Raw genomic sequence first — 25,051 nt, 5'->3', positions numbered from 1 at the left:
CACTGAAATCAAACGAAAGCCTCCCACTGACTTCAATGGGCTTTGGATCAGAGCCATAATAGGGTTATGTTTTAACCCCAAGTGTTGCTCAGGTTTTCTGTCCCGACGCTCTGTCATCTTTCCTCTCTTTTTAGGGAAGAGCACCTACAAAAGCAAGCTGTGTTGCTCAGAGTTTATGTCATGGAAATCAGGCAGCTCCTGCAGCGGGCATCCAACTCCCCTGCAAAACTCGATTTGAATTCTACAGTGTTGGTAGCAGTGTGCAAAGGCAGAGAAAGAATTAAAATACAAAGCGAGCAACACTTCAGTGAATTCCTGTAAAGGGAAAGACAACTCTGTAGAAAGGACATGCTGAAACTGAATATATCATCTCTCTGCCTCTCCTCCTGTGATTTCACTGTCATATTTGATCTGCAGTTAGTTAACACAGCCTCTGAAAATCAAGGTGTCTCCCATTTGATTCATACCTCACTCAAAACAGTAGCCAAGTCAGATCCTAGGGGCCAAGTAACAATGGGTGATGCATGGAGCAGACAAAACCTGCTTCTTTTCCATGTTTCAGACCAACGCAGAAGTGCTTAGAATAGCAACAGCAACAACAAAAAATAGACGGATTTAAACGGAGTGTGGGGGAAATGTGACAATCCACTGCTGTTCTCTGAATCAATGTGAGTAGGCAGACACTGGTTAGACTGCCACCAGACTGGGGAATGAAAGTTATCAAACTCTCTAAAAATGAGAAAGGTGCTGGTCTGATCAGGGCCTGAGACTAAAAACCATAACCATTGATTTCCCTTTCCAGGTTTATGAGTGCACCTTGTTTAAAATATGATCTACAGAAAGGGCCATTCTGCCAAAACACAGCATGCACTGTCACCAGATTAATTCAGACCAATAGCAGGAAATCTTATTGCCCTGGAGCAAGGTCCCAGACTGCTCCCTTTGAAATCAGTGGAAATTTTGCTATCGACTTTGGTGGGAGCAGGATTGGGAACATAATTTATCTTAAAAAAAAAAAAAATAGCATTTTGGAAATTTAGGTATGTGTAAGTACGTGTGTTCTCTGTAATTAAGATCTCAGTTCACACACACACCCCAGCAAAATAAACATGTCTTCATCGATAACTGAGTACTCGTGGGGTATTACTGGAACTCTTCCTGATGCATGCGAGAGTGATGCTATTCTCTCTCTCTGCTTGGCTTGTCTCATGTACAGAAAAGGATTTTCATGCGCTGTTTACAGGTTACATTGATTAAAGAATGTACTGCACATGGGAAGGGGTGAGAAGATTCCATCTGTGTGTACGTGAGTGATTCTACATGGAATTTGGTTGGCGTTTATTTGGCTTTTGGAACTTCTTTGTGAAGCAGAAGCTGAGGATGTTTGTGCATGAATTCACTAACTACTGTTACTATGGTAAAGTGGCATACGTGTGTGACACCAGTGCAATGTATCAAAACCATTGTGCTAAGTATATGTTCTAGGCCACAGTCAATTTGCTTTAATGTTTCTTATCCTCTGCTGTCTTTCTTTTTTTATTTTTATTCTGCTCCATTTTCTCGACAGTGGTTGCCATTTGAGTCTGAGCAGCTGCCCCTGTGGCTAGATCATACCCTAATAGCTGAGCATGCAATCAACCTTTGCCACTACTATCCTTACTTTAGCAAAACAAAAAAAACCCCTCATTACCCTTCCCCCACAAAAAAGGGAAAGAAAGGGAAACCTTGATTTTAAAAAATTATCTATATACACGTGTGTGTTTGTATATCTGTCTTTATACTCAGGGGAAAAAAGATTAATAAAAAGATCCTACCTCTGCCGTCTGTTTCTGAATTTGGGAGGATAAGAAACATTACATTGTATTTGGCCTCATAAGTGGGTGGCTGAATTTGTGCATTTTTAAATCTGAGTTATAATGTTGCCCCTTTTTTGTTTTTTAGGTATTTATTTATTTTTTTAAGAATCTCATTGGTCTTGTAAGAAACAGTAAAAAGACCCATTGCTTAAAGAAGAATTCTACCTTCTGTTTTACGGACTTGCTTTTAAATAAAAGATTTGTTGGTGGTGGTTTTGTATTTTTATTTCCATGATCTTTTAACAGGAAACCCTAGAATCCCATTCAGTATAAAAGTCTGCCTAGGCTACCACTTCTCTATAATATGGCTCATGTAGTCCTCAGTGGGCAAGCGTCCTTGCTCTTCTGTCTCTTCCTTGGGAAGTGCCTCGTTGGACCGGTGAAGAAGCCTCTCTTCCCGATTCTTTATCCTTTGCTCCATTCTCTCCAACTGCCGCTTGTACTGGTAGCGCTGTTGGAAAAGGTCCTTTGCATAGTCATAGAGTTGCATGTCCAAGTCATTGAGCTCCTCAATCCTCCGTATGGTGTTGTTATCCACCTCCACTCCGCCTGCCCTTGTACTGTTGTACTGCATGAAGGGCCTGATGAATTTCAGATTAAAAGTTCTCTCAAACAGGTATTGAGTCTTCCTCTGGAACTCTGTCAAGCCAAAAAAGGCCATATCTCTAAGGTTCTTCTTTGCACTCTCTAACAGGATCTGTGCTCGCTTGTTCTCGGGGATAAAAGACATGTTGTAGCAGCCCACCAAGCTCAAGTCAGCCAACATCCTCACTTGGCGGTTGTTTGCCAAGTTATACGGGCAATCCATGAACTCTTGCAGCGTACATCCTGACCAGTCTGTGCCTTCATAGCATGATGGCAGCTCTTCAGGGGTTGGTGTCCGACCATCACACATATGCAAGGAAGTTTTCCAGGTAGCTCCTCGTTGGACGTGCCTCCATTCACTGAGGTAACGGGACACAGGGTCTCTCAGCAGCGTGATGTAGTAAAATTTTCTACAAGAAGAAGAAAAAAATATTCAGCATGTGACAAACTGTAATGTGGCAAGCTGGGAATCTATGGCACAGAACAGCAATAGTCAGTGTCTCAACATTCATTTAATTTACCTCACAGATTCTTTTCTTCCTAGAATCTGTACTGCTAAGCAATCTGAGTGACACCAGGACTATGTTCTCCTCATAACTCGTCTTTTCCATTTTAGTCACACCAACTCAAAACTCTCTCTCTCTGGGATATCACTTTCCAGCAACAGACAGCAATGTCAGAACAAATCATCAAGATTCAACTGATCTACCAGCCTCATAGACCAACTTTGGCTTTAGGGTCTGACTGGCCTTTCACACTAACATGCCCCTCCAGAATCAGCCAAGACTCACGCTGTAGAACTGGCCAATAACTGATCTATTTATAAACTGACCCAATCCTGATCACTGCACCAACCTATTGAGTGGACCACCTAGCACTTCGGTTACCTCACTGCCACACTGAACTCAGCAGTCTGCATTGAGAAACGGAGCAGCAGCACAAAATATTTTTTTAAAATGAGAAATCAGGAAGAAAACACACTCTTTGTAGAAACAGATAAGCAGAGAGAGAGAGAGAGAGAGAGAGAGACTCTACCCCCAGCACCTGCTAGCTCCCATTTCACCTGACCCACACAAATGCAAACGAAACAGGAGAAAAATTCTGATATGCAAGCGGGATGTGTACAAAGGCAAGGCAGTCAAGAACAACATACATAGTGATAGAATATATTTTCATAGCTCCGAGTGTAGTGGAGTGTATTAAAATGCAAATGGCATCTTAAATTGTATGTCTGATACCCTATGGTGTGCAAAGAGTCACTGCAGCCTCAGTTCATGGTGCGTGTGGCTACCCAAATGTTCTGTGTCTCTCATAATAAGGGTAGCCAATTATCAGTTCTAACTGGAGCCTGACTGCAAGGCCCACTAGAGTTTTCACTGAATTCAGTGGGCACTCGATCAGATCCTTGGTGTGAAAGGCTTCTAGCTCCTAAAGAAGGCAGAAAGAAAAGGAGTACTTGTGGCACCTTAGAGACTAACAAATTTATTAGAGCATAAGCTTTCGTGAGCTACAGCTCACTTCATCGGATGAAAGCTTATGCTCTAATAAATTTGTTAGTCTCTAAGGTGCCACAAGTACTCCTTTTCTTTTTGCGAATACAGACTAACACGGCTGCTACTCTGAAAACTAAAGAAGGCAGGGTATTAGATCCACTGAGATGCCCCAGGCTTATCTGGCTATGTGATGTCATCTCCAGGTAGGAGCACAAGGGGCTTTACTGAAGTAACATGAGACATGGGATACTCTGTATCTTGCCCTTCAAGAAGGATGTAGTGTGAGGAGAGGAGCAGAATTCTTTTCTTGCTAAACAAGCATCTGTGGAATGCTGCTACAGCTTGCTGCATTACTGGGACGGCTAGATAGATATAAATGTGACAGACATTAGGGCAGGTTATATGGGGCACTGCACTGTTTTTAGAGAAAATAAAAACGCAAAGTAAAAATTCTGTCTTGGCTAAAGTTAGTGCACGCTTATACGTTCCCAACACTTTCAATATTATGCTTCCTAATGGTCACGCACGTTGCTGTATGAGATGGAGCAATTTAATTTAAAGAAAACGCATCAAAGACCTTGCCCAGGAAATCTAATTGTAAAGAATGTTTTCTTTCCCACTTTCCTATTAGTTCTCTAAAGCCCACAACTGTGAGTCAGAGTCTATCAACTTCAGTGGGTTTTGGATCACGCCCCAATTACTCTTTCACTTTCTGTTTTTGTGACCACAGCTGGTAAGAATGTTGGCTATTCACCGGAGGTTTTCAACCTCACCCCATTCCAGAAACATTAGTAGAATGGGGGTGGGGAGGGAAGGAACTTCCCTTAAGTTTCTCTCTCTTCCTTTTACATTGCAACCCATAATAATGATTCATCTCCCCTGACTGGGATGCAGCTCTGGTTTATATAAGCAGTGCTAAGAAACCTCTAACAGAGGGGGATAAAATATGACAGTGGAAAGATCAGGAAAGCCCCAATGGATGCCAGATGTTCAAGTAACAGACCCTGACACTAAACACAGCTCACATTTTTTGACCTGTGAACTGTAGTGGACTTTTTATTTATTTTTTAAATTTACTGCCATGGAATCCAAAGGGCATTTTTCATGAAGTAGTTATAAAACTGTATCTTATGTGGATAACGGTAGCACTTAGAAGCTTCAATCAAGTTCTGGTCTCATTGTGCTAGGTATCATACAAAGACATAGGAAGAGATGGTCTCTGCCCTGAAGATCTTATAATCTAAGTAAGCAAGGGTGGGGAAAAAGGAAGCATTAGTATGGCCATTTTACATATGGAGAAGTGTGGCCCAGAGAGATTAAGTGACTTGGGCAATGTCACGCAGGAAGTCTATGGCAGAGCTAGGAATTGAATCTGAATATCCTGAGCCACAGTGCAGTGCCTTTACCACAAGACCATCTACTGGTCAACTTCTTAACTGCAGAGATAAAATGTACCTAGTATATGAAGAAAAACTAACATTCCAGATGCTGCCCCATATAATGCCTTGAAATGTCAACATTCCACTAAAACCGAGAAAATTAGCACTTCAGCATTACTATGCTACATCCTGGTACCGGGCAAAAGCTGCAGTAGGGCACAGAAGTGAAAGGATTAAAAATCAATATCCCCTTCTCCCCCGTGTTACTGTAAAAGCTATTTTAATGGAGGGGGAGTACTAGCAAATATTTTACAATGTGTGGTCTCTCGCTAAGATTCCAGCAATGGGTGGCATCGTGGGTATGGTGGGCACAGGAGACCAATGATACTGGAAGATTTGGAGGGCTCACTTTCCAGCACAGCAGAAGATTGAAGTAGCAACCACTTCTCCTCAAAAGATGGAAGCTGATCTGCTGGTGCGGAAGGAGGAGGCACCTTTGGGGACTGGAATACCAGCAGCAGGACTAGGTATTTGGTGATGCATTCAGAAACTATGCTGAGCTGAGGAAAAAGTCCTAGAAGCAGCAAGGCCACCAAAGGGAGCTTGAAAAAAAGCCACACAAAGGGTACAGAGAGACAAAGAGAATTATAAAGTGGACCACCGCTTCCCGCAGCTCCCATTGGCTGTGAACGGTGAACCGCGGCCACTGGGAGCTGTGAGCAGCCATACTTGTGGATGCTCAGGTAAACAAAGTATCTCGCGGCCTGCTAGGGGCTTACCTTGAACAAGACACAAACCAAGTTTGGGAACCCCTGATCTAGGTGAATAATGATGGATTTAGGCATCCAAGTATGAACATTTTAACCCAAGATTTTCAAATTCTCCAAACAGACATTTTAGAGTTACACTTAACTTCAAAGAAAAGTTAGCCATACAGCACGCCCCATCTTTTAGCAAGAGGTGGCAGAGGTATTATTATTATTACCATAGCAACAATGTATAAGAAAGTCTGAAGCCTAGAATTTTTCTTCCATGTGGTTAAAAATACAGGCATTGCCACTTGTCAGCAGCAGTTTGAAATTCGTGAAGAAACACTTGATTAGCGAACTTCTCTTTTGTCATCAGAGATAAAATAAACCCATACCATACATGCCTCTGTGAGTGCCCCTTCCTTTCAGCAGGATGCCCTATGCAGTTACTTAATTCAAATATGCCTAAAGACTGCACTGCTCACTTCAGAACTGTGGTCTTCTTCTAACCCAGACAGTCCTATTCAACACTGCCTCAAAAAAAAACCCATTTCATTTTGATGATGCATACCAGGCCTCGCTGACCTTCTTGGAGTTAACAGCTCCAGCAAAAAAATGGAAGCCATATCTGGTAAGGTACTTTGGGGTTTTTTTTGCCCATGTCAGAGGCAGACAAGGCAAAATCACAGTCCCTATTCTTGGGGGCTCCCCTTCTGTACACCTCCTTGGGAAAGAGGTTTGAAAAAAATGAAAATCTGAATTTTCATGGTTTTGGTAAAACAACCAAGTTTTATAACTGCAATTTGAGAAAACAAAGAATCATCATTACACCAAGGAAGGATGGTCCTGTGGTTAACTCACTGTACTGAGCTCAGAAAACCTGAGTTCAATTCTTGGCTTTGCTGTAGGCTTCCGAACTGCCCTCAGGCAAGTCAGTCTCTCTGTGCTCAGTTCACCATCTGGAAAGGGGGAACAATGCTTTCTTTGTCCATCTTGTCTATTTATCTTGTGGGCTAAGACCGTCTCTGACCATGGGTACGTGCAGCCTCCTAGCACAAAGGGGCCCTGATCTTGGGATGGGGCCTCTACGTGCTACTATAGCACAAATAATAGTTAAATAATTCCTTGAGCCAATTTTGTCAAGAAACCCTTTGTGCCATTAATGGGAAGTGAAAACCTTCATCTTATAAACGACACTTTCCTCCCTCGCTCTTGCTATCTAGCAGCCAACACGACTTAGCAACTGAGCAATAGCTTCTATGTATGACACTTGTTCTCTCCATTCATTTTATTTACATTTATTCCCCAACCCCACTTTGATACAGACCTCTTGCTTCTCACTGCTGGTCATTAAAATGTGCTGGAAGTTTCTAATCTTATTTCAGTGAAGCATTTATGTTGACCTTCTTCAGTACAATCCCCTCTTTGCTGTTAAGATTAACCATTTCCCCCATCTAGCTGAAAAGGGCACTTTATTATTTTTTTCTGCTGGTTCTCACTTAACATTCAAGAGTCCTCACAGGAAAATGGTCTTGTGCTAAACCCACAAAACTACTGCAAGCCCTTCTTGTTTCCTTTGGTGGCTCTCAGCCAGATAAACACCAGGCCTAGCTGCTTCCACTCATAAGTGCTTCATCTTGCCTGCCAGAGAAGGGGGAGGAAAAGGAAGCTGCAGGGGTCTACTTTAGCCATATAACCTCAATCTGTCAGGGCAACATGCCTTAGGGCTACAATTTTTTCCTTAAAGCAAAACAAAACAGGCTCCAGCCCCCCCTGTGTTCTTGATGAACTAACTGAACTGAACAGGGAGCCTGCTGGCTTATAAGACTGAGAATGCTTTGCTTGGTTTAAACGAAATGCTAGTACAATGTGGGACGTGGTAGGGGAGAAGGCTTCTACGTAAGCAAAAGCCATGTGTATCCTCGCTGTACTTAAAAGACTTTTATGGTGGTTCCTCAATCCATAATGTTTGTCAGTTCTTGCTGTAAACGGCTTATGTGAGCCTGCCTCCCGTCTATCAAACGAAAAGGAGACTGGGCTTGGAGTGTACAGAACAAATTTGTTTGCACTGCTGTTTATCCTACAAAAAGAAGTGTTTGTTTATAAAAAAAAAAGAAAGAAAAACTCTTGTTCCATACATCAACCATTTAAACTCTCACCTCACGGAGGCAATTACGGGAATTACTGTGTAAGTATTACTTTTCGTTTGCCAAGGTTGCCTCCCTTGAAAACAGAATGGCTCCTAATGAGCAGTTCAGGCAATGAGGATACTGGACTGAGTGGTGGTTCCCTGGTGATCCCTGAGCCATAAATGAAGTAGCAAGCATTTTAAATGAAGCTGAATATCTAAGTGCTTTATACATTTATTATGAAGTGATACCAGAAGTAACTTTTAAAAAATAATGATTTAAGCTGTATTCTGCTCCTACCCCTAGAGCCATAACGGAACTGTCTCTTGTTGTGGAAAGCATTTAACTGGAGAACGCTCTCTGTTTAGGCAATTAAAGCACTTGATTCAATGAAAGTTCCTGAGTGCTTTACAATTTATTTAAATATCAAGAAATGGAATCTCTACCCATCTATTTTAGGGTTCTCTCCAGCTCCATATTGTTCAATTTCTATTTTTCTTCTACAATCAGACCTCTTCCATAACAACATGCTCTCTCTGGTAGAAATTGTAATTTAATACATATATAATGATCACTTCCTTTGGTAGCAAATACGTCTAATTTTCCTCAGTCTATTTCCTCCCATATGGTGTTCATTTAAACTTCCTGCATTTCACATACAATAACCTCCTGGAGCCCTTTTAAAGTCATAGACAAAAAGAAAAGCAAACAAACCAACCCTCCTATGTTTAAATAAAAATTGCGACACATCAACCAAAGCCAGGAAAGTCATTATTAAGGTCAATACTCTGTCCTCATCTCATATAAATACATACTTAGAGCTTTATTATTTTTTCAGTAGACCACCACATCTACATATCAAGCCAAAGCGTGCTTTGATACCTGCATTCATTTTGCATAGCTGGATTTCTTTTGCCTGTGCTCTTGAGACCTTTATTTTTTAAAAAGGTAGAATTCTTTATGATGTGACCTACTCAGTACCATCATATACACTCTTCTGAGCTCACAGGTCACTGACTCAATGATGCTTGATAGCATCCCATTACATACTGTACACTAATCCAGCAGATACACGGTCCATTGACTTGGTGCTTATAGGTGCACCAGATCTAATGCTTTTAGGAACATTTCAGTTTTGGGGAAGCTGGAATGGGGAAAGTAATGCTCTCATAATATAGTAATTTAAAAAAAATTTCTGACAAAACAAGAAATTGGACTATTATGGAATAATCACCTCGGTAAAATCAGGTTCACAGGTATGCTTTTCAAAATTAGAGACATTTCATAGTTTTATAAATACAAAATGGTGACATAAAGCAGGTAGAATCCATCCCCCTAGTTTCAAACTAACTTCCCACTCGTAAAGAGTCGAAAAATCACCTCCCTCTGAAGCTGGGTTTTACCATCAAAAGGAGTGACTCAAAAAGAATCACAAACTCCAGCCTTGGCTTGGCTGCTCCAAAAACTCCTTTCCTTAGGACCTGTCAATCCCAGATCATAGCTGCTCTTTTCATAAAACTTCTCTTACCTCTGGTCCATTCAGAGCAGTCTAATGAGCCAGACCTGCCCCAATGAGTCAGTAGTAATTAACCTGCTAACACAGAGGGACAATAGAAGGATTATGTCACAGTGACTTTTTTTCCTGTGTAATGGCTAAAAAGAATTTAAAAACAAACTGATTTTTTTTAAATGTTTTAAAAAGTGAATTTTAGAGTCTGTGAATGGCCCACATCTGCTAGCCCTGGAGACAGAGGTTCTATTTAGCCACAGAACAGATTTAGCATAGACAGCTGCATCAGGTCCCTTGTCTGGATTTGTAGTCATCTAGAAGGCAATAAGTTGAGCAATATAGTTCCTCAAAATGGACCGGCTGTACAGTTGGCAGAATATACATATAGCTGGATGCTGGGGCTGTGACCTTGCATAGATGCCACCACTCAGCACACATTTTAATTGCTATGGACATGTAAAAACTGAACAAAGGAACAGAGTTAAAAATGGAAGAGCTGACTCAACAGCTGTAGTTGCTTGTTACAGTGAGTATCCATGTTTGTACTTCCTTATTTTACAACCAATTAAAATCTGTTATCTAAATACCACAGATGTTTCAGTTACCTATTCAGTGACTCTATTTATCTCTGGCTAACCACAGAAACCACAAAAGGAAAGGCATACACCTTCAGCTGTTTTTTCCTGTTTATTTCACAAGGTCTGATCAATGCATTGTGGGCCTTACTGACACAGGCCTTCATTTCAACATGAGAAGTCACTTTGGAATGCCAGAGAGATGGCACAATGTGTTGAACACAAGGCTTCCTCCTCGCAAACATTGCAGAAAGGATAGCAGATGCTGAGAGCACAAGGAAGGAGGCAAAAAAGCAACCACAATTTAGTGTTTAAAAAAAAAAAAGAAGGGAAGAAGGAAAAAGGAAAAATTATTTTTTTAAAAGCATTTTTTTCATCTGTCTCAGCCACCCACAAACCTACACAAATTGTTCCAAATTGGCTCCCCCTGTGATGTCGCATGAGAAAGGGTACATAGGCACCTCGCCACAGTTTAAAAAAGGTCAGGCTGCTTCGAAGAAGACTGTAATGGCTATGGCGAGAACTCTACACAAACCAAACCAACAGAAACCTCCATGTGACTTTGTACAGATTTAGAGAGGGCCAACTGCCATAAGTATTCTGTTCCAACCAAAGTGAGGGAAAGGGTCGCAGTAACTTGGAATACTCAAATGTTGAATTTTGAATCTGGCAGTAGGAAAAATGTGCATCTGTGCATGATACATTCCTTGTATCTGCATACACAGTTGTTACATGATAATAACTGCTCAGAGTGAGTGATCCCTATTGCAAGCTGATCTGCAAAGGGAAAAACGTTGGGTTGTGCCTCTTTTTGCTCGTCTGACATGTATAATAAAGAAAGCCTGGAATTTTGCCTTTGCTCATATGTCTGTCCCCACTTTGCTCTCTCTTCCTCCTCCTCACTCCCGTCTTTCACATGCTCTCCCCGGATAGGTCCCAGGGGCGTGCACAAGGGGGGACAAGGAGGGGCACTGTGCCCCCCAGTATTAATCTAAAAATATGTATTTCTGGTCCAGCCCCTGCCCCAGCCGCCGCTCCAGCCCTTGGCAGCTGCTCTAATGTGCCCCCACCCCAAAAGCAGTCAAATTTAAATTCCAATGCACATCCCTACCTCACCCTCTGCAGTATTAAGAGTGAGAGTGTGTGTGTGTGTGTGTGTGTGTGTGTGTGTGTGTGAGTGAGTGAGAGCGAGAGAGATGGGGAAGCTGACAGTGCTGCAGGCCAACAGTCATTACTCCTCTCTCCGATTAAACTGCGAGTGCCCAATTCTATAACACTTCCTCCTTCCTGTTCAGCAGAACTCTTAAGGGCTGAAGAATTGGAGTGCAGGAGCTGGAGTGAGCCCGGAAACAGGTGGCTGGAACATGGGCTTCTACTGGAGGGGATGGAGAAAATATCTAGCCAGTCTTGACATTCAGGAGGCATTGCACCATTCAGGGTTGTGGGGCAAAAGTGAGACTCCTTCAAAAGGCAGAAGATTTGGCAACACTGGCAGAATGTTACTCTAGTTACTAGTTGGAGCATCCTGAATACAGGAATGGCTGGATATTAATTCCTCCTAAGCTATCAGGAATGGAAGCTTGAAAAGTAATTTCCATCTTATATGAAGTAAGGATACAGCTTTACCTAGGATCTCAATGCCATGGAGTATTAATGAGCTCTTGTAGGTAATATACTGTCCTACATACATCTCTAGTTTAGATTTGCTAAGAGTATACTAATATCTATCTATCTATCTATCTATCTATCTAGGTATTTGATGTTCGCAGTATCCTAGCATTGTATGACTATTTTATAACTCAGTTAGTACAGTTCAATTAATTTATCTACACTAAATGGACATGGATAGGTGGTTAAAAACAAAACAAGGATATTTTGAAAATATTAATTCAGTTGCTATGAAAGCACAGGAGTTCCTTTTGCATGATCTTTCTAAAAGGAGTTCATTTCAAAAACACACATGAGTTGTTATGAACCTTAGGAGTGAATTGCAAGTACATTTGTCAAAGTGACAGATGTGATCAGAATTGGCAAAATACAAGTGCATGCGCACATACACAAGCACACACAAAAGAGTGAGGGGGAGAGCATTTCAAAATCCTCTGGAGCTTCAGAACCCACTAAAAGCTAATGTTACCTGTAATGTTTCTGAGCAAGTGCTGTCCTTTGTTACTTTATCACTGCTCACACACTTCGGAAATGGTGTCTTCTATTCAAGCCAGGCACCAAAGATGATGGCAAGTTACAAATCAAATACCCAACTGCATTCTTTTTATTACATTTCTGAGGTCTCAAGAAGTTTGATGTGATCTCTGAATGACTTTCGTAAACTGGCAGATCAATAGCGCATCTGAATGCTGACAGATTGCAAGAGAAAGTTTCACCACCAGAAGAATCTCATCTATTTTGGCACAGGACAGATTGTGGGAATCTGAGAATTCTTTTTCCACTCTTTGCATTTTTCAGCTTTTATTATATTCTCCCTATCATAAGATGGGAAATTTCAGGTGGAAAAATGTTTATATTCGCTGTAAAAATATTTTCACTGCCTTCGCTTAAGTGGCTGTATAACAGAGGCTTTCATTTCTGTTAATTTTAGCACTACACGAAGTGACAGTATTAACATTTTTACAAACTAATTACAGCCCTGCTAATTCTAAAGCAGTGTGACCAGAGGTTTACCAGGCTTTTGTATACATATTTTTTCTATATTAGACTTGTTTAAAAAATAAATCAACCCCCGAAGAACACTGTATGGCTTAGATGACTGGTAATGAGCCACAGAGTTTTTCAACCTCTGTGACAGCAATTTGAATTCACACTTGATTGGCAGTGGATGAAAGTAGTTACCGTCTGTCCAGTGATCCTCCTGGAATGAGTTGAGGATCTCATTTCTAGCGCCTCGGGAGCAAGTGTCCACATCACAGAACATGCCATCACAAGCTGCAGTCTCTGCAGAAAGGCTGAACTGCTCTCTCCTCCTCTCCATCAGGACAGAGCCACACTGGGAGGGTACTGCAGGGAAATCTGCACTGTCAACCATGCTATAGCAGTTTTAAAGAACAACAACTTTAGGGCTCCAGCTTCCTGGGCTGTCAAGCCAGATATAGATACATTTAAACTGATAAATACACATTAGACAAATAAAATTAACCCTTTGTGTGCTGAAACAGTGTTTCACATTTAATACTGGCACATTTCAGAAAGAAGAGCTGCAAACAGAATAACAGAAACAAGAGAGTTTTGGAGGACGTGTGAGATGCTTTCCTTCCAAGTTCAGCTCTACATGTGATTTTAAGGTGGCCAGAGATGGAACAGTGCCTACAAAGATGTGCCATGTTTCCTTTCCTGCCTGAGACCAGGTGGGATTTTCTGTGCACGAAGAGCAAGTTGGTGGCTGTGCTGGAGGAAAAGATTCTTGGATTGGAGGGCTAACTAGAGACATTATTGAGAATCAGAGAAGCTCCCAGACTGCCGGATTCAGGAAACACCAATACCCCTGACTCAAGAAAGAAAAGAGCTGGCCACCAAGGAGACAGAGAGAGAGAGAGAGAGAGAAAAAGATCTGAAAGGAGGCCTGGCAGTATGAAACTACCAGAAAGAAGAGGTCACAGTGGCATTCTTCACAGCTGAAGATACATGAGGATGGGCAGGCTGTGGCCATCAGAGAGAAGAGGACCAGGATGAATTCTAGACAACTATAAGTTTCCAAATGACATCAGGTCCTCAATGTGGAAACTGTGGAATATACCTCTCAAGATCCAGCTAGTTCAAGGGAATGGAGAGAAGTACAGGCATGGATGGCAGCTTGGTCAAACTTGTAAGAAAAGCAAGTTTGCCCACAAAGAGTGTTCCTACCGTCCAAGAAGGACAGATGATCCTTACTGGGGATTCAATACTCAGAAGACTAGAAAGAACATTCTGCAAGGAACAAGTGGACAATAGGATGGTCTGCTGTCTTTCTGGAGCCAAGACACAAGATTGGATAGGCTTCTGAAGTTAGTGGGCAGGGATCCATAGGTGATCCTAAGTATCAGCACTGCATTGTGGCATATCTCATAGATGATGTAGTCTCATCATAGGGTAACAACACTCTTTCCATTCCACTAGTATCATAGAAGGATAATAATCAGCAGCTATTAGAGTTAAAAACCTTTAAATCAGCAGGTCCAGATAACTTACTTCTAAGAGTTTTAAAAGAGTTGGCTGAGGATCTGGGCAGACCATTAATATTGATTTTCAAGAAATCTTGGAACACTGAGATGTTCCAAAGACTGAAGAAAGCTAATGTTGTGCCGATATTTAAAATGGGCAAACAGGATGACCTGGGTAATTATAGGCCTATCAGTTTGACATTGATTACTGGCAAGAAAATGGCACAGTTGATACAGGACTCTTTAATAACGAATTAAAGGAGAGTAATGCAATTAATGTCAATCAATATGGTTTTATTGAAACTAAAATTAATAAAGTTCTCGAATTAACTTGAAACATTTTTGATGAGATTACAAGTTTGGGTGATAAAGGTAATATCACTTAAGACTTAATATACTTAAGACTTCTGTATGGCTTTTGATTTGGTACCACACAACATTTTGATTAAAAATCTAGAAAGATATAAAATGAGCATGGGAAACTTTAAATGGATTAAAAGCTGGCTAAATGATAGGTCTCAAAATGTAATTGTAGACGGGGAATCATCACTGAACAGACGTGTTTCGCGTGGACTGCCACATGGATCTGTTCTTGGCCCCATACTATTTAACATTATTTTAATGACCTGGAATAAAACAAAATCATCACAGATAAAGTTTGCAGATTACACAAAAACTGGGGGAGTGGAAAATAACGAAGAGGACAGGTCACTGATACAAAGCAATGTAGTTTGCTTGGTGTGCAAGCAAACAATATGTGTTTTAATATGGCTAAATGTAAATGCACACATCTAGGAACAAAGAACATAGGCCATACTTATACAATGGGGGAATCTATCCTGGGAAGTAGTGACTGAAAAAGATTTGTGGGTCATGGACGACTGTTGACTGAACATAAGCTCCCTGTGTGACACAGGAGAATCGCAACTAGGAGTAGAGAGTTTATTTTGTCTCTGTATTTGGCACTGGTGCGACCATTTCTGGAATACGGCATCCAATTCTAGTGTCCACAACTCAAAAAGGATGTTGAAAAATTGGAAAGGGTTCAGAGAAGAACCATGAGAATGATTAAAGGGTTAGAAAACTCATCTTACAGTGATAAATTCAAGGAGCTCAGTCTATTTAGTTTAACAAAAATAATGTTAAGGGGTGAGACTTGATCACAGTCTGTAACCATCTATTTGGGGAACAAATATTTAATAATACGCTATTCAATATAGCAGAGAAAGATTAACACAATCCAATGGCTGGAAGCTGAAGCTAGATAAATTCAGACTGGATATAAGATGTACATTTTTAACAGTGAGTAATTAACCATTGGAACAATTTACCAAGGCCTGTGGTTGATTTTCCATCACTGGCAATTTTAAAATAAAGATTGGATGTTTATGTAAAAAATCTGCTCTAGGAATTATTTGGGACAGTTCTATGGCCTGTGTAATCAGACTAGATGACAGATGATCACAATGGTCCCTTCTGGCCTATAAATCTATGAGAGGGATGCACATTCTAGAGTCTGCCACAGAGAAGGCACATTAGCAGCAAGCTGAAATAATGCAAAAATGAAGAGGAAGCAGAAGTCATGCAATATACAAAGGTACCTTGTCTAGATCAGTGACAAACAAAGCTGCTACACTGGAAATTCCATTCTCCTTTGAACTGCAAGTTAGCCCTTCTCTCTGAGTGACTCATAGATCACAGGCAGAGACACTCAAGGAACGTTTCTAGAGCAACAGTGCAATGGGTAAGAAAAGTTTCTGCATGAAGTGTTATGGATAAACCATGATGAAATATTTGGGAGGGAGGGAGAAAGAAGAAAGGGGGTAGTAAGATAGGCTGGAAGACTAGGCAATGTAAAGCTACAACTTAGATAGGATAATTGTACAGCAGTCTGCCTGTCAGAACTTGAAGGGATTCAGTTTTTGTATCAGGAGGCTTCAATGCAAATGCCTCAAATTTTTGTATCTTCTTAGAGTTGTTTGGGAACTGTTTCAATTCCCCTCAAAGTAAATGGGAGACTGTCTATTGATTTCAGCGAAAGCTGAATCAAGCTCTTAGTCTCGGAGGGAAAGGGACAATCAAGGAAGTTACTACCATATAAGAAAGAGCTGTAAGTAGGAAGAAAAATGCAAAGTGCTTTAAATCCAAACCCCATTCTCCCAGGTGACAGTGCTGGAGAAGACTCAAGAAACAGACTCAAAATGCTGATACAGCTTTGAAAAATAAGAATGAAAAGCACCAAGCATCCATCACCCTCAATGGACTACAACTCCCAGCCAGCCAGAATAACACAAAACCAATGTATTCTCAATACAGAGATCACAATGAGCAGTGCAACCCATTCAGAGACCACATACAGTGCAATCTACTAGGAGAACCCAAACCCAAAGAGCTCAGCTGCATGACACCTGCTAGCAGCATTGGGCTGCTAGTGAGACAGAACAACCCCAGATCGGCAATGCAATTTACAGTTGAACTAACATCCCAAATGGTGCAAATTAAAGGCACTTATTAACAACAAGCAAGACGCTTGGCCCTTCCTTCCCTCACACAGATCCCTTGTCTAAATCAGCACAGTGATGTTGCAATGTTGTTCACTCTTCTTGCACAAAATGATGGTGTGGCCTAGGGAGAGGATCAGAGCACCTTCTTCTCAATTCATTAATGCTTTCGAGCTCGGGAGCAGCTGATGCCGACAAACAGCCATCAGATAATCCCAACGGAAGCAGAGTCGCTAATCAATCACTTTTACCTTTAAGATCACTTTGAGCTGCCACTGTCTAATACTGTTCCTCTAATTAATTACACAGGAAAGCACTTAAACACCAGATCAAAATAATCAACTATACAACTTGAACTAAATCCTGTCTGTGCAGCTAAAACCTTTGAACTGGATTGCTTGTTCGGTGTGCAAAATCCTGGATACCAGTGGTGGTACTGTGTGGTCCTTTCAATGGAGCGGGTGGCTGAAGTCTCTGGAACGGAATATAGGTAAAAAACTTATTTATGCAAAGACCTTTCACCTATGAAGACAAGGGAAGCCAGCACCTGGTGCTTTTGTGAAAGGTCCTGACTGAGGGAAAGTCAGCCATGGCTGGGAAGAAAAATGACTTGTGAGAGACAATATCTTGAACAAGCCTGGATCTTGCGAGATTAAGTTTTAGACTTTTGAGTGTAACCCTTTTTAATTTTGTTCCTTTTCCTTAGCATCACTTAACCTATGTCCTGTTGTTACTACATTTATTTCATTTTTACCACAAACCAACACAGTGCTAAGTTTAAAGGGAAGGTCTGTTTATTCCCAATTAAGTTAATAAGCTGTGATGTGTTTTGTGTCTTCAGAGGAAAAACTTACCATATTATTTCTCTGAGCTGTCCAGGAGAGGGCAGGACAGTGCAGAGCACGCCGTTTGGGGGAAATTCGGGAATGGGGGTGTGTTGGAGGCACCCTGCAAATTGAAGACAGAGTGGGGCTGTGGGCAGGCTGCTGGGGTCAGAGCTGCCGACCCAAGGCTGTCCAGCACATAGAAATTCAGGGTGTGACCTGCATGCTGGTAGGCCCAGGTTGTGAGCTGCAACACCAAAGCTTTGTGAAGCACCCTAGGTTACGAGGCAGGCAGTGACATAACCACTCACTGGTCTGAATTGTACCCCAGAACATCAGTGTCACTATTCACAGCAACAAAAAATGATCTTTACATCAATTTTTTTAAAATTTATTTTTATGTAGGATTGAAATCTTCTCAAAATAACAAAGAAAAATGACTGGGGATAGAGAGCTCACCAGTTGGTTCAGCCAATCACTGTTTGTTTCTGTTTCATTCTCATGGTTTAGGATACTGTCAGCGTGCAGTTGGTTGATTTACAATTTAGTAATCCAGCCATCATCATCCATAATTCTACAATAAACCACACCACTTAATGTAGTTGTTACAGATGTTGAGAAGTTCCTTCCCTGCTTTTTAGAGAGTGATAGCTAGACAGCAGCTGTAGGCACCAGGATTAGTTGGTGAAAAAAGTCTGTCTCCAGCACAATAAAATATCCCTATATTGCCATAAGAATACCCTGTCTTCAAGACTGAAAGACATGCTACCCGCTATAGTGTGCCCCTGTCCAAGTCTTTAATAGTAAGAAAATAATTTTCTTTGCAGTGGCCGGAGTAAGAAAATGGACAGTTTCTGTCTAAAAGGTACTATTTCCTAGGATGAAGGAACACTCCCCTCTTCCCCACCCCCAGGCCTTATATAAACGATCCATCAGTGGACATGTACTGTACAACATCCGATCCTACATCAGGACAGTACTCTGTATGAGGCACAACATTTACAGAGATGGTGAAAGTGTGGTTAACAATTTATTCTTAAAACTGTAAATGGGATTGCTAGGCACACAGGAAGGACTGCAGATTGATTGTGGCCACGCTATTCATTATTCTATTAGAGCAACTAATACCCAATGCTTTCTGAAAACCCGCCTGGAGACTTTATGGGCATCGTTACTTATTTTTCACAAATTGCTGATGTTGAAACAGTAGGTCAATTCCTGGTTTCAACTTCTTTTGCTTTAGCCTGAAAACATCAAAGCATGATTTGAGCTGGAAATTAAGGTTTTAATTATTTAAAAAAAAAAAAAAAAGGAAGAAGAATATTGAGCACGAGGTATAATTACTTTACAGCAAATAGCATTATTTCTGTCTGCCAACTTGGGTAGCCACAATCCATTTCAAGCAGGCCAGCAGAAACTATCACAGTAACCAACCAGGTAACAAAAACGATCATTCCAGTGAGTGAATCACCACATTGAGGGAACTGTCTAACATGACTGCTAAATTCATTAGCTACACAATTCTAGGAAGATCAGAATAACCATCCTAAATCAGACAAGTGATCTATCTATCCCAGCACCTGACAGGGGCCAGAACCCAATGCTTCAAAAGAAGGTGAAAGAAACCCTGCAGTAAGAACTTACAGGATACCAGCCCTTAGGAAGTTTCTTCCTCAGCTCACCTGAGGCAATCAACAATCAAATTCACACTGGATTTGCATTCTTTCACAGGACTTCTTGAAGAAGCTGTGCTGGGTTGGATTCTGATCTTGTTTCATTGTTGAAAAATTCTCTGCACCCATGAAGGATCCCTATATCACTTGCCCATCTGTGCACACCCTGCATTTCTGCCACCTTTTTTGCATGTGAAGATTGCATGGGATTGTCTTCCAAGATTCTTAATGCTGCTCCAGGAGGACTAGATTGAGGCTTAAAGCCTTGAGTGTGGGGTAAAGTGTACTTGTGGTGCTCTGTGAGGAAACCCAGGGAGGGACTGTGAATGAAGGAGTCACAATTCTTCCCCTGTTCCCCATTGCTCCTGGAGTTGAAGGGGAAAATACTTTGCTACAAGTTTTTATCATATGTAGACTATTGCACCCTCTCATTTTGTCTCAGCTCCACTGGCCAGCACATTTTGGAGAGGTGGAGCCTTAGCTCTGCCCACTCCTCACCACTACTCTTCCTTCTGCATCTGTGACACGATGTGAGGAGAGGCTGCACGTATGTGTGTGTGTGTGTATGTGTGTTGGGGGGGTGGGGGGGGTGGACAGACACTGTGCAGACACATTAGTGTTAGTCACAATCCAGCCCTAAATCAGTCACAGGGATTGCTGTAGAGTAACTCAAGCCCGGTTTCCCCTTCCCCCTCACATACCTAAAAGGAATCTGGGAGACGGGATCTTTTACCTGAATATGAGTCTCCCAGAAAATATGAAGCACTAAATGCTAGAACGCACATTTTTGAAGGGGTGGGTGGAAAATAATTTGTTTGATTCTTCGTGAATTTACATTTGATTCCCAGACTGGCCAAACTGAACTCTCCTGCTCCACATCTGAAACCTCACAATCTTTCATATTAAGACTATAGGCTTTGCCCAGATCTCACCCATTTCAGCTGCATGAAGAAATCTACAAGACCAGGAAATACTGACTGCTGTTTAATATTACTCCACAATAGAGTTCTACAGAAAATCATCCAGAATCAGGTCTAACAACCTTTAAATTTATTCTAAGGCCTTGTGTTAAGGCGAAGGCCCCTTTACACAACTCTGCCAGCAAAAGGTTAAAATGTCACATTTAAATCCATATCAAAGTCCTTTCGCACTGCCAGAGTGGTGCAAAAGGACCCGAGTATAAATAAAACTAAGGCCCAATAGAATTTAATAGATGATCATCTCTTTTCTGCTGCAGTTTAGAACTACCCTACAGGATTCCATAGCAGGGATATATTATATGTGTGTGAGTAGTGCTGCTTTTTTTCAGGGTTGCCCAACACTTTCCATTACAAGACCCTGTTTTCAGTTGTGTACAACTTTGCCAAAACTTAAATCTTTCAGGTTGCAATTTTCCATGCTGGGTTTTTGCTTTAGGCTCATCAACCTGTAACCCCTGACCTGATCTTGGAAGGGGCATATCTCTAATAAGCGTATAAGTGCCACACCCAAAGGGTATGTTTCTGACTAACCTATCATCTCTATGCTACAAATGCTTAAGAATGCTTATAGAAACTCTAATACAAGTAGAAGAAACTAAAGACTAAGTATATTAGGCTTTGCTATAGGTATTAAGGTTTAAGAATTAGCATAAGGCCTAGCGAGGCCTGGTTGTTAGCTTAAGTTGGCATAAGCGCTTGGCCTAAATTCATGAAATGTAATGTGTGCTTTGGAATAAACAAACCACAAAAGAATAAGTACACTGCAAAATTGCATAAGTAAGTTGAAAACAACAGATTTTAGGTACGTTTTGCAGCAAGGTAACCATGGAGCTAACCTTATTGATGTATCAAAACTACTGGGAAAATGATTGATGCAAATGATTTGCTTGTGTCAACAGTGGGAAATCTAATTAAGGTAAACCAAAATACCACACACGGGCAAAGGGCTCAAACTTAGTCAGATACGGTCACAGACAAAGGTGGGTGGAATAAGAAAAGGTGTATAAAAGATGTGGTTATCCCACCTTTAGTTGGGACATCAGGGTGACAAGAAGGCAGAAGCCTGTATTGTCACATCCCTCTTAAGATGCTCTCCACTTACTTTCTTTCTATCTTTACTTCTGATGATCTCCGTAAATTAGTCAGCACAAATATATTGTGCAATTGCATTTATCTGTATGTTTCTTTTAATTTTAAGTAAGGTTTTAATTTCTTTATATGCGTGTTGCCAATGCCCTTCATAGCCACCTGGGTAAAGGACCTCTGTTGTGTTAGTAATTTTGTGCAATTTGCACTTTAACTGAACGAAGTCTAACGGCTGGATTTTTTTTGGGCAAGTTTCAGCAAAAATGGTTCAGCCATTTCTGAGATTGGCTGAAACATTGCTTTGCTCCGGTTAAAAAAAAAACTTCCAATTGTTTCATTGAGAAGCTCCATGCTTTGGAGAAGACACTTGAAATTTGGCAGGGTATTCCCCTGGTGCCAGTGATATGCTTTTTGCTGTTTCTGTGACAAACTGCCCAAATTAGACCAAGTTGTAAACCTTTGAAATATCTCAGTTTCTACAAGCTGAATAGAGACTTTGGCAGCTAAAGTCTTCAGAGACTCCATCTGCATGGAACATGCGCCAGACCTCAGCAGCTGGGACTGACCATGATTTCTTTCATCTCTCTTTAGCCTGTCTCTCCTGCATGCTCAATGTTCACCTTGCTGACACCCAGGTAGCATGTCCACAAACCTCCCTATGCACTATTACCATCTTCAGGAAGCCCTCTCGCCTTCTCTAATGGCCTAGTGGCCTCCTCATCTCTGTCCTATTGGAATGATGCTGGCTAGTGGCTCATCTGATTTATCATAATCTTTAGGTAGCTGCCAAACAGGGCCACTGCACCCTACCCAATGCCAGTTTCCTGACAGGTGAGAACTAGGAGGCAGCATACTCCCCACTACCTGATGCAAGAGTTGCAGGGGCAGGCCAGCACATCATTAGGCCTGGACATTACTATATGTTTCAGAGGCTCCCTATGAACTATGTGCTAGGAAGTGAAGCCCCACAATGCCTCGCATACAGGTGGCATGGAAGCTGTGAGGTATCTTAGCTCCCTCTCTAAGGTTTCTGGGGAGTTCCCTGATCCTGTGTAGATTACTCAGAACTGTTGTAGGAGAGGAGGGCCATTACCACTGCCCTTTGGTGGGCAGATCATTCTGCTTTCTGGTACTGTAGTAATTCTTGGGACTGGGAGCTAAAGACTCAGGAAGGAACCAAATAGCCTCCCTCCTTTGGGCCTCAAGAGTGCCAGGACTCAGGAGCAGCATTGCCATCCTCATGTGTTCAAGTGTCATGAGATTATTGAAAAATTATACTTGGTGGGTGTTTCTTCTTTGCCTTCTGGTTTTGGAGCCGTTTCCCAAACTTCTCTCTTCAACCTCGTGGGCTAGAAACTCACTTAAAAAAAAAAAGACAGCTAAGATTCTCATGTTTTCACTTGCCTCCAGGAGCTGAGGCTTTAAGAAAAACACCATAAAACTTGAGACTTGTGATAAAATCATGGGAGTTGGCAACACACTGTATGAAGTTGCAAGGGAAGAGTCGTGTGCTGGACAACCACTGATGAGAGGAAAAGAGGCACCAGTCAGCAAGGAGTCCAGAACCAGTTGGTGGTCAACAATTGGGCAGGGAGAGCAGACTGGCTAGTTGGACAGCAGGGAGGAGATATTCCAATAGAATTTCCCTGCTGGGTGAACTAACACCTCTCTCCAGGTTCAGAACAAACATGGGTCCTGGAAGTCAGACTCAGCTTGACGGAGTTCAAGATTCAGTATTGCTGTGAATGTTTCACAGTGATTACCACGGAAAGCAGCTGCATGCCTGATGGGGTCTGCATGATTTAAAAAAATAACTTTGTAATCAATAAATGTCCTGGAAACAGATTTAAAAAAAAACAAAAACAAAAACACACATTACAGTTTAACCTGCTGTTCAAATGGGAACTGCTTTGATACTTTGACTGAAAGATCATCTAGCTCCCCTGGATCTCCATTAAGTGCCTCTAAATCCTGTGCTTCAAAGTTAATTTTTCAATTCTAAAAAGCAATTCCACTCAGTGATTCACTGCAGACAGCGCTCTGCCTCCTCCGGAAAAAGTGCACAAGGAACTATTTTTCCTGCTTCTACAATGGTAGAAGCACACTAGTGTTACAGCGTAAATTGAAAACCTAGCTCTCCCACACAGATATAATGAACAGTGCATTTAAAGTACAGATCTAAAATTCAAGCATTGGTCAGCAACGATATTATTTCACCAGATATCCACTAGAGGGCACTTTGTTCCTTTGAATTCTTGAAGCTGACAACACTGTAGTACTCAATACAGAGCAAGAGAGAGTAGAATCTCTCCTTCTTATAATACATTTATTTCACTTCTCATGGGATTTGCTATGTGTCTTACATATTAAGGTCACAAGTGGGATTTAATTTAATTGGATGCAGGAAAAAAAAAACAATTTTGAATGTCTCCGTTTCCTCTCTTGGTCTCAGCTGCAGGATAGCACTGCCAGAGTGCCATCCGACAGAGATCAGCATGGATGCTCATCCAAGTCACTGCACACCTGGGTACCAATAGCAGGCTTTGCTGACAAGGCTAGGCACTCCAATCAAGACAAGAGCATCCTCCTAGGGTGATTCTCTGCACAGAGTCTCCTTTCCAGTATAACTTCTAGTACATGCCACTGTGATTCAAATTATGTTAACATTTCCAATTTAATAGGACACAGTCAGTTCTTGCTGAAATATGCCATGCAAAATTCCTATTGTCCTGGAGTAAATATAGTATATAAATAATTAGAACATGCTGATCTAAGAGTTCAGAGAGCTGGGTTCTATTTCTACAGTGTCTTGTACCTTAGTCTTCTGGCTCAACCTTGACCTGGAAAGATCACCTCCAGAAGTGACAAGAGTATGGGCTCCATTCTTAGTCTCTCTATTGAAACCATTAAGAAAGGTAACAACTATTCCTCCCTGAATTGGTGGTTTTTGTCATAATATAATGGTTTACATCCATAGCCCTTTCTGTGATGTGAATACATGCCCACTGGGTCCTAGTGGGCTAAGATCATCACAGATATCACCAAATTGCTGAGACTGTAATGGATTTCAGTCTCTACCAGCCTGGGCTGGCTATGAGCTGATGATCTTGTTATAAGAAGCTCTACATGTGCCATGTCACTAATTCCCCGAGTCATCCAATCCCCTAATTGTCTGTTCTGTATAGGAATTTGTCTTTGAGTTTTAGACCAATGGAAGCTGAGGGACAGCAGGATCATTAAGATCCATTTTTCTGAATATTTGTATAGGCTTTTAGAACCCCACATCTCAATTTTCTCATCTCAAACAAGGAATATGTATTAAAGGAGGGAACCTGGAAAATGTTCACCATCACAGAATATGTAGGCAACACTCCCTTGGTTTGCTTCGTTTAGTTTGATGATGTTTCCCCTTTGCAGCAATTAACTCAAGCAGAGAAAAGTGCCATCTGACTTAGTCAATTGCAGGATTTGGGAGTGATGGAATTCCCCTTACTAGTGTTTTCTTCTGTCAGTGAAAAACTGGGTTGGATGCCTCCTGCTATTCCAGTTAGCCTACA

General features: G+C 41.4%; 1 protein-coding gene across 2 annotated transcripts in view; it reads right to left on the bottom strand.

The window, feature by feature from the left end:
- Positions 1 to 708: 708 nt before the first annotated feature.
- The window catches only part of HS6ST1 (heparan sulfate 6-O-sulfotransferase 1), a 271,992-nt gene continuing 247,649 nt past the window's right edge, over positions 709 to 25,051 (bottom strand). For both annotated transcript variants that reach the window (XM_043491788.1, XM_038416994.2), the window contains one exon: positions 709 to 2,851. In XM_043491788.1, the coding sequence (XP_043347723.1) occupies positions 2,143 to 2,851 (709 nt within the window). In that variant the 3' untranslated portion in view covers positions 709 to 2,142. The remainder of the gene's footprint in view (positions 2,852 to 25,051) is intronic.

Source organism: Dermochelys coriacea, chromosome 9 (genome assembly GCF_009764565.3).
Source record: "Dermochelys coriacea isolate rDerCor1 chromosome 9, rDerCor1.pri.v4, whole genome shotgun sequence".
Lineage (NCBI taxonomy): Eukaryota > Metazoa > Chordata > Testudines > Dermochelyidae > Dermochelys > Dermochelys coriacea.
Note: the sequence above shows the minus strand (reverse complement) of the source record. Positions and strands in the feature narration are given on the sequence as shown.